The 16,903-nt window shown below is 35.1% G+C and overlaps 2 protein-coding genes across 5 annotated transcripts; both read left to right on the top strand.

Moving 5' to 3' along the window:
- The first annotated feature begins 2,337 nt into the window (after positions 1-2,337).
- LOC102628863 (alpha-soluble NSF attachment protein 2) lies at positions 2,338-5,408 on the top strand. 2 transcript variants are annotated; one of them, XM_006486160.4, is made up of 9 exons: positions 2,342-2,665; positions 3,121-3,170; positions 3,312-3,384; positions 3,617-3,696; positions 3,974-4,125; positions 4,238-4,397; positions 4,482-4,529; positions 4,836-4,916; positions 5,152-5,408. In XM_006486160.4, exons 1-9 carry the CDS (start codon positions 2,521-2,523, stop codon positions 5,230-5,232), a joined length of 870 nt encoding a protein of 289 aa, XP_006486223.1. In that variant the 5' UTR covers positions 2,342-2,520; the 3' UTR covers positions 5,233-5,408. The 2 variants fall into 2 exon arrangements, with proteins under 2 accessions (XP_024956464.1, XP_006486223.1); XM_025100696.2 differs by lacking the exon at positions 4,482-4,529 and having other exon boundaries at positions 2,338-2,665.
- A 146-nt stretch (positions 5,409-5,554) lies between these two features.
- LOC102629122 (uncharacterized) lies at positions 5,555-8,401 on the top strand. Of its 3 annotated transcripts, none has more exons than XM_006486161.4 (2): positions 5,555-5,970; positions 6,490-8,401. In XM_006486161.4, the coding sequence occupies exon 2, from the start codon at positions 6,601-6,603 to the stop codon at positions 8,290-8,292; it is 1,692 nt and encodes a 563-aa protein (XP_006486224.1). In that variant the 5' UTR covers positions 5,555-5,970; positions 6,490-6,600; the 3' UTR covers positions 8,293-8,401. The 3 variants fall into 3 exon arrangements, with proteins under 3 accessions (XP_006486224.1, XP_024956463.1, XP_024956462.1); XM_025100695.2 differs by having other exon boundaries at positions 5,952-6,099; XM_025100694.2 differs by having other exon boundaries at positions 5,956-6,103.
- The last annotated feature ends 8,502 nt before the right edge of the window (positions 8,402-16,903 follow it).

The raw sequence follows: 16,903 nt of genomic DNA, 5'->3' as shown, positions 1-16,903 counted from the left end.
GGCATCTATTATTGGAATAGTACAACTACAATTATAAGAGAGCCCACAGAGTGGGACTTACTTGACGATATATATACAACCTTTTGACGTTCATCTTCTTCCAATACCACAAGCTTCCCATCAAGTTTTTGACCAGCCAAAAATGAGGGAACAAAAATATATATATATATTCCATTGTTCTTGATTTTGATGACTGTCATTAAAGGCTGCTTATTGTTCATGATTATGCTGATCACCATGATGACGAGCGATAGAGAAATTAATAAGTTTCTCAAATAAATCAGAGAAACCCATTTGAATGAGTGCGTCCATTTCCCAATTTGTGAAAGTTTGAAATTTTAAGTTATATTCAATGTGAAAATAAAAAGCAAAGCAGCCCATGTGAAAAATGAGCCTGCATTTGTAGCTTAGTTACCATACATAGAAGTTAGAACAAGCACTCTCTACAAATTAAGGTGGCCGTGCATATATATGCAGACAAGGACATGCCTACATAGAGACACAAAGATACAAAAACGTCGGGTTCTAAAGATATACGCAAACGTGGAAATGGTGATGTTTTTGTTTTTTTATAATAAAATAGTCAAAGGATATGATCATGGTATGAGTTGTAATGTTTGACGCCCAAGTACATGAATTTTATTTTATTAACGTACGCATATCAGTGAGTTACAGAACTCATCAGGATCATGGTCTAAGGGAGATTATTTCTTATCATTGAAGTTAGATCTTAGCTTTAAAATCAATAATATATTATTAAATAATTCTTTTTTAATAAATTATTAAATAAAGGTTGATAAGTCATAGTAAAATTATTTTTTGAGCCGGATCATTGGTTGAACTTTGAAATATTTTAAATGGTTTGGTTGCTATTAAGTAATTTTTTAAAAATATTTTTGAGTTTTATAATTTTAGGTTGGATTTATTTGAATAATATTAGTAATCCCAATATTTAGATAGCGTTTATTTATTTATTTTTTGTTCAGAAATTTAAATGGGTTTAAATTTAACTGAAGTCTAAATAAGTTTGAATACATATATCTGAATGACATGTTAATTTTTTTTTTCAATATCTGAATATAAGTATCAAGTTTTTTTTTTAAAAAAAGAAAACATCTAAAATATTATATTTTGACAATATATAACCTCATAGATATTAATAATACTTATATTTATTTGTTAAACACATGACAAGTTATAAATAAATTATTGGATTAGTAAATAAAATTTGATATTGTACACCTTAACAAAGCATGAAAAATATAATATATATTTAAGAATTTTTTTTGTACATTAATAGATGATACTTATAATATTATTTTTAGTATATTATATTGATATTTTTTCTCATTAGTTATGTATGCCAACCAAGGATTCTTAAATCATTTGAATTAAAACTAATTTATTAAATAAAATTTAAAATCTATTAAAAATAATTATTATAAATACAAAGAGATAGACCTATTATAAAAGAGATTCACCTAAAAGTCCTATTGCGTTTAAAATTCCCATTCACAATTTAAAAAAAAAAATGATAGTTGAATACCCGTAAAACAAAGAAAATGGATAAACAAAAATAATAATAAAAGGATAATTTTTATAATAAGAAAAAAAAATTAATAGGGGGTATTATTAAAAGAGACTATTAGAGTTCCATTCAGATAAAAGTCATAATATTTAACTTCTTTTTTTTCATTTAGACCTAAACATCTTATAATCATACATAAGTTATAGAAAATAAATAATTTAAAAACTCTAAATGTATGAAAATAATTAAAATTAAAATTTCAAACAAAAAACAAACAACTCTTTAATTCATAAGTACATACTAAACTTAAACTATGTAACACTATTTTCACAAATAGTAAAATAGTAGATGTCACGTCACAAGACATCTCTTATTAAAGTTCTATCGTATCATTTAAACTCTATTTTAAGTGGCAACTAATATGACATTATGTTGTATGATAAAGAAATTCACTATCCAATAAATGAGTAGTTAAAGACTTAAATTAGAATTCAAATATTAAATTATCATTATCTTCAAGATTATTGAAAAGTTTTCCTAAAATATTAGAGCGCCGACACCAAACTCCTTCGGTAATACAACAATCTTTTAGTCCTTTACTTTAAAAATACAAATAAAGGAAAGGCTGATAAATCACAATCAATCACTTTTTTATTCTTTCGGGATCAACGGTTTGACCTTTAAATACCAGGGCTAAATCCATGAATATCTAAACTAAGCTTAAGCCCAAAACGAAACCAAAGATCAGGCCCAAATAAAAGCCCAATCCAACAAAGTCCAACGGCACCTCTACGGCACTGAAACCAGCGGTTCTCGTTCTCAGTTCTCGCACTCTTGAGAATTCTTTTCCTCTTTACTTTTCCTTTCTTAGCAAATACCTAACCTCTGACACTACCAATTCCCCTTTTTTTCCCGATTGTTTTATTTTCTTCTAGTTCTTGCTCCGATTAATTCATTTCTCCGCCTATAATAAAATAAAATACTAAAAGAAAATGGGCGATCAGATTGCTCGAGCCGAGGAATTCGAGAAAAAAGCGGAGAAAAAGCTTAATGGTTGGGGTTTATTCGGCTCCAAGTACGAAGACGCCGCCGATCTCTTCGATAAAGCCGCCAATTCCTTCAAGCTCGCCAAATCATGTACTTTAATTTTTTTATTTTTTTGCTTTCTTATTATTATTGTTTGATTTCCTGTTATCCTGTTTGTTTCCGGAGAAAGTGTTGGAAAGTGAAAAGAAAATGGAGAACTTTTTTATCTTGCTGATGATTGTATGCTGACGCGATTAATATGACGCATTTTTGTATTTTTCAAGTTGTGGAAAACTAGGAATTTTTTTTTCCTTTTAAAGAAAACTATATATTTTGCTGGCGATCGAATTGAAGACTAGGGTTTGATTGGATTGATCAGTTTATACTGTATCATTGCTGTCTTGAGATGTTTTGATCGTATGTATAAAGTGATGACATTGTTTGGTAGAAGGAATGTTATGTGTTCGTGCTCGAAACAAAAATGATTTTTTTTTTTTTACTTGCATTTATAAGTTTCAAATTCTGCTAAAGCCATATTCTGAAAAATTGATTTCATTGTCATGCAGGGGATAAAGCTGGAGCAACTTATGTTAAGTTGGCAAACTGTCATTTAAAGGTAAGTGTTTTGGATATTGGTGAGTAGTGTTTTGTTGAAAATAAGTAAATTGATAAGCAGAAGAAAAAGGTGAAGTTTCCAGTTTATTATTAAAATAGTTGTTATATGAACTTATGTGATGTTATTGACTTGTGTTCGTAGTTGGAAAGCAAACATGAAGCTGCTCAAGCTTATGTTGATGCTGCCCACTGCTATAAGAAAACATCTTCAAATGGTAAGTTTTTAGCTTCTCATCCTGGTTACATCCATGCTAGTTAAGTTTGAGTGACTACTGGATGCTGACTTTCCATTAGTATGTCCGTCCATCATACGGTTATGATACTACTTTGACTGATGAGAGACTGAGTTAGCAAGCAATGTTATCTCTTGTGCTTTTGTTTTAAGGGACTGTCATGACTCATGTATGCCAAATTATGAAGTTTTGTTTTGACCTTTCATTTTTGCAGAGGCCATATCTTGCTTAGAACAGGCTGTAAATATGTTTTGTGACATTGGAAGGCTCAGTATGGCTGCAAGATATTATAAGGTACTGTGTGATTCCTGTCTTATTGTAGTTTTAAATTCTTTGATGATCAGTTTTATTAATTGTTATATAGTGTAATATTCTTCAATTGTCAGTTTCTCCTTTTGTGGATACTATTGTTGTGCAGTTCCTTTTTGGTCTTGTCATTGTTTTCTATGCTGTTAGAAGTCGTGGAAATTGATTTTGGAGTAATTTCAACCGTAGAATTCTTTAAATCAATATGATTAGGGATGACGATTTGCAGTCTTTTTTGTGTGTGTGTGTGTGTGTGTGTGTGCAGGAAATTGCTGAGCTGTATGAATCTGAGCACAACATTGAACAGACTATTGTTTTCTTTGAGAAGGCAGCTGATATGTTCCAAAATGAAGAAGTAACAACTTCTGCTAACCAGTGCAAGCAGAAAGTTGCACAATATGCTGCTGAATTGGAACAGTAAGCCTATATGCTTTAGAAGACATTGTACTTGAGTTGTTTCTTTATAACTCCTTTAATACTTAATCCAGAGTTGAGAAAGTTAGCTGACTGGGATATGGTGTTTCTCCAGATATCACAAGTCAATTGAGATTTATGAAGAGATTGCTAGGCAGTCTCTCAACAACAACTTGTTGAAATATGGAGTGAAAGGACATCTTCTTAATGCTGGCATATGCCAACTTTGCAAGGGTGATGTTGTTGCAATTACCAACGCATTGGAGCGATACCAGGTTTACATTTGCTTTCATTTTAATCTTTACAGCATTGCATATGGTTGGCTAAAACTAAACAATTGTTGCATTTGCTTTTTCCAGGACATGGATCCTACCTTTTCTGGAACACGTGAATACAGACTATTGTCGGTAAGTCACGTATTTGCTGAAATTCTTTCAGGATCTCATGTACCAAATGCTTTCAATCAATTCTTATTGAGCTTTTCTTTATTGTTATTATTTTGGTTGGCAAAAGTATCTACTTTTTTTACTCATTTGCATGTTTCAATCTTGTATCCTTAATTATTCATACTTGTTTCTAAGTAGGAACCCCATGCCACCGACTTGTAACCTATTTTTTATATATGATGGTATTTTCGGTAGTTTTTTTTGTTACCTTTATTGGCATCTGAGAATGGAAATCTCAATGAACCCTGCTTTTCAATTGTATGCTAGGACATTGCTGCGTCCATGGATGAGGAAGACATTGCGAAGTTTACAGATGTTGTTAAGGAGTTTGATAGCATGACACCTCTGGTATATTTCTCTCTACCTTTACAAGCTTCTCTGAATTTTGGATTTTAAATATTCACTAGAGTCTAGTAATCCTGCAATTTGTCTTGACTACATTTTCGCACCGAGGAATAAGTTTTTGTTCTTTATGTATTGCTTATAATTGTTTTAATATTTACTTATGTGATATCATGTATTTCTTGCTGTCATCCTTGTATCCTAATGTTGTTTACCTATTTGTGGAAACTGATATTTACAGGATCCATGGAAGACGACCCTTCTGTTGAGAGTGAAGGAAAAGCTGAAGGCCAAAGAGTTGGAGGAGGACGATCTTACCTAAATTTGACATATATACATACATTAATGTGCTTTGATTTTATATTTTCCTCTGGATTGATTGTACGGTATATTGTGTGTGTCAGTCAATTTACACTTGATTACAATTGTCTGCGTTGCTTTGACTGATCTTGGTTTGGTTTTTGATTGAAATGGGTATGATTGCCACCCTGTGAACTCTCTCTCGGGTTTGTGCATGGAATTCTATTGCTGCTTGTAGTCGTGTTACTGTTTTATGAGCAAATCCTGAAAGGAATAAGAATCAAGCTGAATTTGACTAAGTCACGGGACGAGCATATATTCTTGCCAGCTTTCAATTTTTGAGACATTGTTCAAAAGTTGATTAAATCAATGCTTAACCCAACCTGGGCATCTGGCCCAATCAGAAGAAAGTTGATTGGAGCTTTCTTTTTCAATGGGGCACGCTAATGCCCAATGTGCTCACAAGTCACACGTCTCAACATAACCATGATTTGATAGAGAATAATTTCCTGCAAAAAGAGAAAAATATGAAATTAGAGAATAATTCAATTTTTTAAAAAAAATCTAATGTTTTTCTGGCAAAAACGACGCGGTTTGAAGCTCCTGCAAAACTGTGACGGTTAAGTCGTTGGAACTTGTAAAAGAAGGTGGGTTGGCTCGGCTAACCTTGCGGCATCCACATGGACAAAATCAAGTAGCCTACTCTTGACTCTTCGTTCTTCACCCTCCAGCTTTTATCTGCGGAGCTCAATTTAGCCTGGTACGGAATCTTATGCTTTCTTTCAAGCTGCAAAAGGAAGATTAAAAATATCTCAACTTTAGTCTTTAGTATTTTTTTGAAAGTTGATTGACCATAGTCCTTACTAGCTGATCGTGTTGTCCAGTTCATGTGGGTATGCCTTTAACTTCGTATGCTTTCCTTGCGCATTAGTTTTCACATCTTCTTTTGATCTTTTCGTGTGTTTTTTTAATTCATTCTTTATTTCTTTCTCCTTGTCGAGCCACTGCTGTATGGCTTGATAATTTTTCATTGAATTAAGGATTTAAAGGAGTTTGATTTTTAGGATTGCAAGCAAGTTTACGTACTGTATCATCACTTCTTTTTTATTCACAAATTTTGATTTATAGTTTGTTTCTTGACATTGGGTCAGCTTTTGCCTGTCAAATTTCTGTCTTGGGTTCCTTTTTTTGTTGATTGAAAAGCTTCTTGAGATTGTTCAATCTTTGGTTTTGATTTCTTTACGCTTATCGATTCCTTGTTTCCGTATTTTTGGTTCAGAACAATTTTCAGCTGGAAACGATACAAAAGTACAGGATGTGTTATCTGGGTCTGAATCATTAACCACACTTCAAAAAGTAGCATTCATTTTTTCGAGTTTCTGATACAAGAATGGCTTCAGCTGATAATGGGAAACACAAGAAAGAGATTGAGGAATCTAATGATACTCAAGCAAAGAATCAAGGTCAAATCCCACTTGACATTTCTAGCTCTCGAAAGACGCTACTAAGTGGTGAAAAACCTGGAGGAAGGTCTGTCAATATGTTTAGTTCTATTCCTAACCGAATAAGGTTGCTCAAGTTTGGGTCAGCATCGAACAAATTCAAACAGATAGCTGAGCAGAGAGATGAGATTTCACGATCTGTGGCTTGTTCCAGTGGTAGTCATGGTTTTAGAGACCGCCTGAATGGGGTTTTTACACGAAAAGTTGATTGGGTCTCAATCAAGAAAATGTGCAAAGAGTGGATAAGAAACCCAATGAATATGGCCTTACTTGCATGGGTCATTTGTGTTGCTGTCTCAGGTGCTATTCTGTTTCTTGTCTTGACTGGAATGTTAAACAAGGCAATACCAAGGAAGTCCCAAAGAGATGTCTGGTTTGAAGTTAATAATCAAATTCTCAATGCACTGTTTACTCTTATGTGTTTGTACCAGCACCCAAAGAGATTATACCACCTCGTACTTCTTTTTAGGTGGAGTCCTAAAGACATTGCTAAACTTAGAAAGATTTACTGCAAGAATGGGACTTATAAGCCCCATGAGTGGGCACACATGATGGTCGTTGTCATTCTGCTCAATCTGAACTGTTTTGCTCAATATGCACTTTGTGGTCTAAACGTGGGTTACAGAAGATCTGATCGACCTGCTATAGGAGTTGGGATATGCATATCTGTTGCAATAGGTGCACCTGCATTTGCTGGTGTTTACTCCATGATGAGCCCCCTTGGAAAAGATTATGATTCTCAAAGGGATGAAGAAGCACAGGTCCCAATCACTACAGGTGAAAGTGTTAGGCCAGACCAACTACGATTGAAGTCGCTAGAGAAGAGATATTCATTTGCATCAAGTGATGAACAGAAAGTGGTTGTAAATCAACCAAGATGGAGTGGTGGGATACTCGATATTTGGAATGATATATCTCTGGCATACTTATCTCTATTTTGTACCTTTTGTGTTTTTGGGTGGAATATGGAGAGGCTTGGATTTGGCAACATGTATGTTCATATTGCAACTTTTATCTTGTTTTGTATGGCTCCTTTCTGGATTTTCACTTTGGCTGCAGTTAATATTGACAATGAGGCTGCCAGAGAGGCTTTATCTGTTACCGGAATTATTCTTTGCTTATTCGGTTTGCTCTATGGGGGCTTTTGGAGGATTCAATTGAGAAAGAGATTCAATTTGCCTGCTTATAACTTCTGTTGTGGTCATCCAGCAATTAGCGACTGCACATTGTGGCTTTGCTGTTGTTGGTGTACTCTTGCTCAAGAAGCACGGACTGGGAATGCTTATGAGATTATCGAAGATAAGTTTTGCCGAAAGCAAATGGACAATGGTGATCAGTTGTCACCTTTGCCACGTGAAGATGGAATGGTACAATTCAGATCTGACCCAAATTCTCCAAATGTGAACAGCTCTAGCACACCCAAGAAAAGCATAGGTAATCCTCCAAGTCCCAGCAGATTTTCGAAGGAATATTATAGTCCAGAAAGACAGCTCTATGCCATAGAGGAGCCCTCTGCAAAAGGTAAGGATGAAACCATGAGTCCACCAGCTCCATCATTGATACAGAGAGAATATTCTTAGCAAATAATCATTTTAATTTGAAGTTTTCATGGTATATGAATTTTTGTTAAAACAATTATGTAAATTTTGTTTGTATTTTGAGTTAATTCAAAAGCAGTTATTACCTTCATGCTCTTTTATGCAAATATCTGGCACTTTGAAAACGTTATCTTCTGTTCTATCTGTATTCATTACTTTGAATTTATAGTTAAATTCTTAGCTGAATAAATGCACTTATTCCCGAAAAGTTTGGAGGGTAGTAATCTTTCTGGATTACTATAGGTAATTCGCATGAGGGTTAGATATATCTGTGAATATACTTTTCTTTCTCGTTTTCTCATAGTCTAGTAAATTGACCTTGGTTTATTACCTAGACCTGGAGAATCAGTTGGGCTCCCTAGAAAGTTTTAGTTTATTTTGGTTAATTCTGAAAGATCAGTTGTCTTATATATGTTGGTTAAACTGACAGCCTTTTTTCAATCCCACTGGCTCTGATAACAAGAGCAGTTTCATGGGCTTTTGTGATGGGAACCTTTTTATGACCAAGGACTGAATTTTTGGTTTGTTTTTTCTCTAATAAGTATTCTGATGTCTGTCTAACTATCTTTGGTAATTATCAATGAAGCACCATGGTCATTAGAGATCTTGTAGGGATTGCACTATGACTTTATTTGACTCCTACAGAATACTATGACACATTTTACATCAAATTTTCTCTGCTTTACACGCACTTACTCGAGTACTCACACGTCCCAAAACTTTTTTGGACGTAGAGTAGTTAAGTTGTCACATAATGAAGGGGTCATTCTGCTTGTTGGTATTGATTCCTCCTATTACCAATTTCTACCAAGGTAAGACTTGCTGTTTCATTAGGTGCTGATAGGTCCTTTTCTCCAATAGGTCATATTTCAAGCTGTCGATAGATATGTGTAGGACACACTCAAGATAAGTTTGAAATACCATTTCTTGTTATTTCTAGCCACTTTATTGGTGTAATCATGATTCTCGTTAAGGTGGTTGATGTCTAGTAGCAGTTCCATGTGTACAGTGTAAATCAAATCGTATGTGGCATGATGCATCTCTCCCATGTACATGTAGGCATTTATGCCTTAACCCATGTAGTTAGGCTTCAGTGAGTAACTTGAACTAAGTGTTGTTGTGGAACCAAATAATATCTTCCCTCTTTACGATAGGGTAGATGGTGATAGCACGGATTCATTGAACCTTACTTTAGTGTATTTGCTAATCATATGTGGTGGGATGAAGATTGAAATCGTGGGTTCAACCAATCTTTGCTTGGGTGATCCTTGATTATACCAGGAGTTCTACGATTAGCTATTCTATAGTTTGATTGTCCAAATGAGCCATCAAGTGGAATAGAACTCATCCCTAACTCTCTCTGAGACATAAGATGACTCCTCACAAATTTGATTGTTTTTGCTCACGATGACACAATGTTATTGATTGTTGTATTAAAACCCTACTTTTTGCTATTATTTTTTGCACTATTGTTGTTAGTGGGTAGGTGCATGATCAACTGTTTTATATTTGATATTACCGAAATAAATGTTAGGTTTGAGTCATTGTTCCTTACTTTCTGATGCTTGTTGCTTTTTCCATGACCGATGTCTGCGCAAGCAGTTAAAAGAATCATGGAAGTTACTTCTTGTCTTCGCATTTTCAGTCACCTTTTTTATTTTATGTCTACATTTTTATAAACTTCTGTTGCCATATCTGAATAAATACATGCCATGTTATGCTGTGAGGCAAGGGGGAGTAGTAGTTATATTTGGAGGCACAAATTGACAATACAAACTGGTAAAGATTGTATCATCATACCTAAAAACTTTTTGGTTGCATGATGTTGGCTGGAGAAAATGGTTGCAGAAACTAGGATTTAAAATCATGGAAGGCTACTGACCTTTCAAAGGAGCCATGTACCTCTCTAATCCCCAGATTGGCTGTTTACATGTAAAGAATTTAAAGCACAACCAAAATTCTGGTACTAAGTTATAGAATGCAACAAAATGAAAATTGCATTTGCTTAAAGGGTGTTCCTTTTTTTTTTTTTTCTCAATAACCTTTTGTTGAATATCTGTCTAGACTCCGTCTAGATTAGTTTATCAGAAATAGACATAGGGCTGGAATGACGAACCTCGAATCTTATGAGAGCAAATTATAAGTCTAGTCATTCGACTAACCGTCATGGGTGGTGCTTGATGAGATTTTAATTTTTTTGCTTATGCGCATTTCCTCCATATTTCTTATCTTGTTTTTTAAGCCTTTTCCTCTTCTTTGAGCAAGGAAAAGGGAGAACATATCGGTTTCCTATTGATGGGCTGGCTATATGGCTTTCGGATGGCAGGAAACAGCTCAGTTTCCTTGAAGATGTGATGATTGCAACCGCAATAACGTTGGATAAGTAAGCAGTGGACCACGTTTCAAGGACTGAACTTGCTTACTCTAGAGCATTCCTCATTCGCAACCCTCTGATCTTGATCACATCACACTGCAAATCAACTCAACATTTATTTTAATGCTTCGCTTTTGTCAGGCTCCAGTCTGTAGTTTACGAAGACATTTTGATCTCTATTGTAAAAGACAAAACCCAATTTGTCTTCGTATCACTTGCAAATTGGAATGGAGTGGACCCCTGTTATTCATTACACAGGACTAAAAGGTGGACTGCTAAAAACATCATTTAGTAAAAATATTGACATTTCCTTCAAAATTTGGACCGAAATTTTGATGGGATTTTTTTTTCGGAAAAAAAAATTAATGGGATTTAATCAAATAGGCTATTGTTAAAACTATATTATTCTTTTTTTTTTTTTTTTGGGCAAGTTAATGCCAACTAAATTGACTTTGCACAATTGAGCTTTCTTGCCGCAACCCATAGAGTAAGCTTAAAAGTTAAAACAAAACAATCCACTATTATCTCTAAAGCAAATCTTGCTGACGATTGAAGAAAAGCTAATGAGAAGCCGAAAATAATACTAGCGACAACTTCACGGAAAACGCGGAATTATAACATCTGACCCGGATTTTATAGTTTTCTCAAATAAAGGCATAGTTTTTCTATTTTTATCAAAAAGGTCCCTAACCACTAACTAGAGTAATGCTGGCCATCTCAAATTGTATCCCAGAATTTTAATTTCAAATGATTGTCATTTAACAGTCAGATCAGATTACTCTCGGAGCATGGTAATAAAATATTTTACTTTCTTTTCTTTTTATTTATCCTTTTTTATTTTTCTTTTTTTTTTTTGTAAAAAATATAAGAGTTTAACCTTAAACTAAAATAATGTTGTGAAAAACTCATTAATTTAGAGGTAAGCCACTCTCTTTTTTACACATACAAGTATAGGTTTTAAGTTCTTTTTCTATAGTGTAAGTAATAATATTCTTTGAATTATTTAAAAATAAATTCAACTCATTTTAAGTTCAAATACTCAGGTAGTGCCACAACATAACTATTAGATAAGGTTTCGATAAATTTTCTATGCTAAGTGTCAATATATTATGATTTAATACTAAAAAAAATCATAATATTATTATGTAAACTTCTTATGAGTAAAATTCATGTTGATAATTAGCAATTAATTGATTAAATTATTAGAGGTAGTCAAATCTTAACCATCCACTAGAATAATAGGCATGTGGTACATGATCAATAAACTAAAATTTAAGAGAGGGTCTATGATACGACTTGGCCCATTGCCGTGAATCAGATCGAGCTCCAGGAGACAGCAAGGAAGAAACCCAGCCTACAGAAATGGAAGAAGCCCAACCCTTGAATGAGACTCAAGTTAGAGAGCAGCTCAAGACAGGTCCAGCTCGCGCGAGAAAGAAACCAGGATGGCTCAAAGACTTTGTTATTTGAAGAAAGTTCGAGAATGCTTGGGATATCAGAATAACGAATATTGTCCTGTTTCAATTATTGTTTTGCTGTTATTATCGATTTTATTATATTTAGTTAGTTAAGGGTGCGTGACTGTTTCGGCAGGAAGAATATATTTGTACTGTCAAGGGACCCGTGAGGTCATTCAAGAAATATAACATTTTGTCTTTTTCTCAGCTCCGCCTTCTTTCTTTTCTCTGTAACTCCCTTGTCCCATTTTTCTTTCTTTCTTCAAATTCTCTTCCCCACCAATTGGAGCCTGCACTCGCTCAAAGAGTGTTATATCAACTGGTGCTTTCATTGCATTTCATCTCTTTACACATAAAAAAAACAAAAAAAAAATGACTATCACAGAGCCAACGATTGATTCAGCGATTCTCTCTACCATGAAGACACTCATTGAAAATCAAACGCTTGCTGTTTATCAGACCTTACAGCAATATATGTCCATAGTTGATTCTCGATTTGAGGAGTTACGTTCCCAAATCTTCAGTGGGTTCTTCCCGTCCAACGGTGCCGGAACCGACATCTTCGCTTGTACTGTCAAGTGTTGCTGATATCTCTCCTCTATTGCATTCTATGAAAATAGATGTCCCCAAATTTGATGGCGCTGATCCGAATGGTTAGGATTTTCGCATCAACTAGTTCTTTGATTTTCATGGCACCCCTGACCATTTACGCCTCCGTATTATATCTTTTCACATGGAGGGGAAAGTAGCAGCATGGTATCAATGGATGAAGGCCAACAACTTGCTAAGCACTTGGCAAATTTTTTTACTCAATCTTAAGCAAATATTTGGTACATCTATGTATGAAGATCATCAAGGTAACTGAAATACTAACTAGGCAACCCAAGAGGGGGGTGAATTGGGATTTTAAAAATTATCTTAGGCAAACCACACAACAATTTAATCTAATGCCTTAATAAATTCGAAAACAATAAATTCAATAAAAGCACAATAATAAATGAGTAGGGGAAGAGAAAGCAAACTCAAGGATTTTTACGTGGTTCGGCAATCCCCGCCTACGTCCACGCCTCCAAGCACACCGGGCTTGAGGATTCCACTAAGCAAGCCTCCAAGGCTTCAAACGCTTACAATTGACTTCCAAGGTGTCAATGGACCTTTACAACAAGAGATTATCCCCAATCTCTTAACCCAAGTGTATCCCAACACTTACAATCTTTTAACTTGATTTTACAAAAAAGATTACAAATGAATCTCTCTCACACAATGTGTTTGATCACAAGTGAAAGCTCAATGTGTGAATGAATAAGATGAATACAAAGATTTAAAGCTCAATGAAAGTTGTATTCTCAATATTTTGCTCAATGATGATCGTTGGAATTCTTCTTGTTTGAATTGGATTGAGCTTATTTATAGTTGGAGCTGAAAAACTAGCCGTTATAGATTGTCTGCACGAAAATGGTTCGCCGTTAACCATTAACGGTTAACCGTTTGGGCTGGTCAAAGTTACCGTTGGGCTAATTTTCAAATAAACGGTTAGCCGTTTAGGCTTACCCTTTCGCCGTTAATTTCCAGAGACCTGCAAAACAAATTTGGTTTAACCGTTCTTACTAAACGGTTCAAGGTTAGCAAACTGGAAATAATCGGTTAACCGTTTTCAATAAACGGTTCACCGTTAGTTTCCAGAATCATCATATTAACAATACTTTAAAGAACATGCTTTCTGGAAATTATCGGTTAGCCTTTTTAAATAAACGGTTAGCCGTTTTTAAATAAACGGTTAGCCGTTTGCTACAGTGATTGCTATAGTAACCTGCACAGTGCACTATTTTCTAAAATTACAGTTTGACCCCAAAACTTTACAAAACTGTACCATAGCCCAACACGTCATGAAACTTTGCAAATAGGTCCAATTTTAGAATTTTTAAGTAATGCTTTGTTAATCCCAAAACTTTTTAAAATTATGTTATAGCCCAAAAATGTTATGACACTTTTCAAATAAGTCCTTTACCAAAATTCAAGCAATACTTGTTTATTTCAAAGTTTTCGAAATTCTTTCAATTAAACCATAAACTTTGAAAAACAACCAATTTCATAAAATCATTTTTCCATTAAGAATGAAACATTTATAATGTGAAACTAATGATTTATTTAAAAAGAATAAAAACAATCAATTTCATAAAATCATTTTTCCATTAAATACAAAACATTTATAATGTGAAAATAATGATTTATTTAAAAGAATATTAAATAATTTGAGCTTAAAAAATTAATCATTCTTAACTTTGTTTGTTATCATCAAAATCAATATTATGGAAACATATATGTTAACAGTAACCTCTCCAAACTTACCCAAAAACATCGACTATTGCTGATTTTCAATCCGCCTTTGAGGATTTGATGAACAAGGTCACGGGGATCTCCGAACCACTGCTGGTTAGTTTCTTTATCACGGGCTTGAAACCCGATATCCGGCGAGAACTATTATTTGCAAGACCCACATCTCTCATGGAGGCTTTTGCTTTAGCCAAAGCGTATGAGGCACGATCGGAAGAAATCAAGACCTCCAGCCGATCTTGGACAAAATGGACACCTTCATCTACTCACACTCACCAATCCACCATTACTGCTTCACCGAATCCTGCACATAAAACCCCAACAACAAGTCCTTTTCCTAGTTTTTCGGCCACTAAACAACCACATCAACCCCCATTATTGCCTACTCCTACTATGCCCATTCGTAGATTAACTCCAGTAGAGTTAAGAGAGAAAAGAGAAAAAGGGCTATGTTACAATTGCGACAAAAAATATCATGCCACACATCGTTGTCGTAGCAAGTTTCTGTTACTAATGGGTACCGATGATGAAGATGATGAGCCGAGTGATGACACTTTTATTCATGAACAACCAGGAGAAGTAGTCACAGCTGACATATCCAGTTTGAATGCCTTGACTGGACAATCTAATCCATGATCTTTAAGGGTGCTGGGCTTCGTTGCCAGCTATTAGTTTTAGGTGTTAATTGACAGTGGCAGTACTCATAATTTTTTTAAGCCGCCATTGGCTGAACGACTTGGCCTTTCCGTTCAAGCTATAACTCCTTTTCGAGTTTACATTGGCAATAGTGATTTTCTCACTTGTCGTTTTCTCTGCCCTAAGGTGCCTATCAATATGCAGGGGCATGAATTTCTTTTGGACTTCTTCCTTTTGCCAATTGAAGGCCCAGATGTTGTCTTTGGGATTCAATGGTTACAAAGCTTGGGAAGAATTTCTATGGATTACTCTGAGATGACGATGGACTTTAAGTGAGAGGGACAATCTGTTATTTTACGTGGAAACCCAATTCCAAACCCAAATCTGATCTCTTTTAATCAGTTTCAGGCCTTGTTATCAAATGCCAAAATCGACAGCTTATTTGAACTTCATTCTCTACCAACTGAACCAACAGCAACTCACACATCTACCAACACATTACCGGATAATGACTTAGCATTTCCAGAGTCATTGCCTGAATCTATTACTACTCTCCTTAAAAAATTTAAAGTATTATTTGCTTCACCCACTAGTCTTCCCCCTCAACGATTATTTGATCACAAAATACATCTTATCCCAATTCCAAACCAGTCAACGTTCGCCCGTATTGGTATCCTTATTTTCAGAAAACCGAAATGGAGAAATTGGTGAAAGAAATGTTAACCCAAGGCATCATAAAACCCAGCCAAAGCCCGTTTTCCTCACCGTAATGCTAGTAAAGAAAAAATATGGCTCATATAGATTCTGTGTGGATTACCACGTTGTGAATGCGGTGACAGTAAAGGACAAATTTCTCATGCCCACCATTGATGAATTGTTTGACGAACTGGGCGGTGCTCGGATTTTCAGCAAACTTGATCTACGAGCCGGATATCACTAGATAAGAGTTCACAAGAGGGATACTTATAAAACAACGGTTCGCACGCATGAAGGACACTACGAGTTTCTTGTTATGTCGTTCGGTTTGACCAACACGCCGTCCACTTTCAAGCAACAATGAACTAGCTATTTGCTTCTTTTTTACACAAATTTGTTATTGTCTTTTTTGATGATATATTGGTATATAGTGCATCATTGGCTGATCATGTGTATCATTTGGAGCAGGTCATGAGTTGTTTATACACATCTCAATTTTATGTCAAACTCTCCAAATGTTTATTTTATCAGGAATCAATTGATTATTTGGGCCATATAGTGTCGGCTCGAGGAGTACATACGGATCCTCAAAAGATCACAGCCATGGTGGATTGGCCTTTACCGAAATCAGTGAAGCAACTGAGAGGATTCTTGGGGCTGACCGAGTACTACTAACGTTTTATTCAAGGCTATGCAACCATCGCAGCTCCTCTCACTGAGTTGCTTTGTAAGGAGGCTTTTCATTGGAATCCTGCAGCTACTCAAGCTTTTCAAGCATTAAAGAAGGCCCTTGTGGAAGCTCATGTACTTCACTTGCCAAATTTTACCTTGGAGTTCGTTATTGAGACTGATGCTTCTAATGTTGGGATCGGTGCTGTGCTAATGCAAGCCAGGTATCCTCTATCTTATTTTAACAAAAAGTTGGGTCCTCGAATGCGTGCATCCTCGACATATTTGAAGGAATTATATGCTATTGTCGTTGCAGTTCAAAAATGGCGTCAATACCTCATTGGCTGATTTTTCTTTATACGCACTGACCATAAAAGCATAAAGGAATTATTTCAACAAGTTATTCACACACCAGAGCAGCAATTTT

This window comes from Citrus sinensis, chromosome 4, assembly GCF_022201045.2.
Source record: "Citrus sinensis cultivar Valencia sweet orange chromosome 4, DVS_A1.0, whole genome shotgun sequence".
NCBI classification, from domain to species: Eukaryota; Viridiplantae; Streptophyta; class Magnoliopsida; order Sapindales; family Rutaceae; genus Citrus; species Citrus sinensis.
Note: the sequence above shows the minus strand (reverse complement) of the source record. Positions and strands in the feature narration are given on the sequence as shown.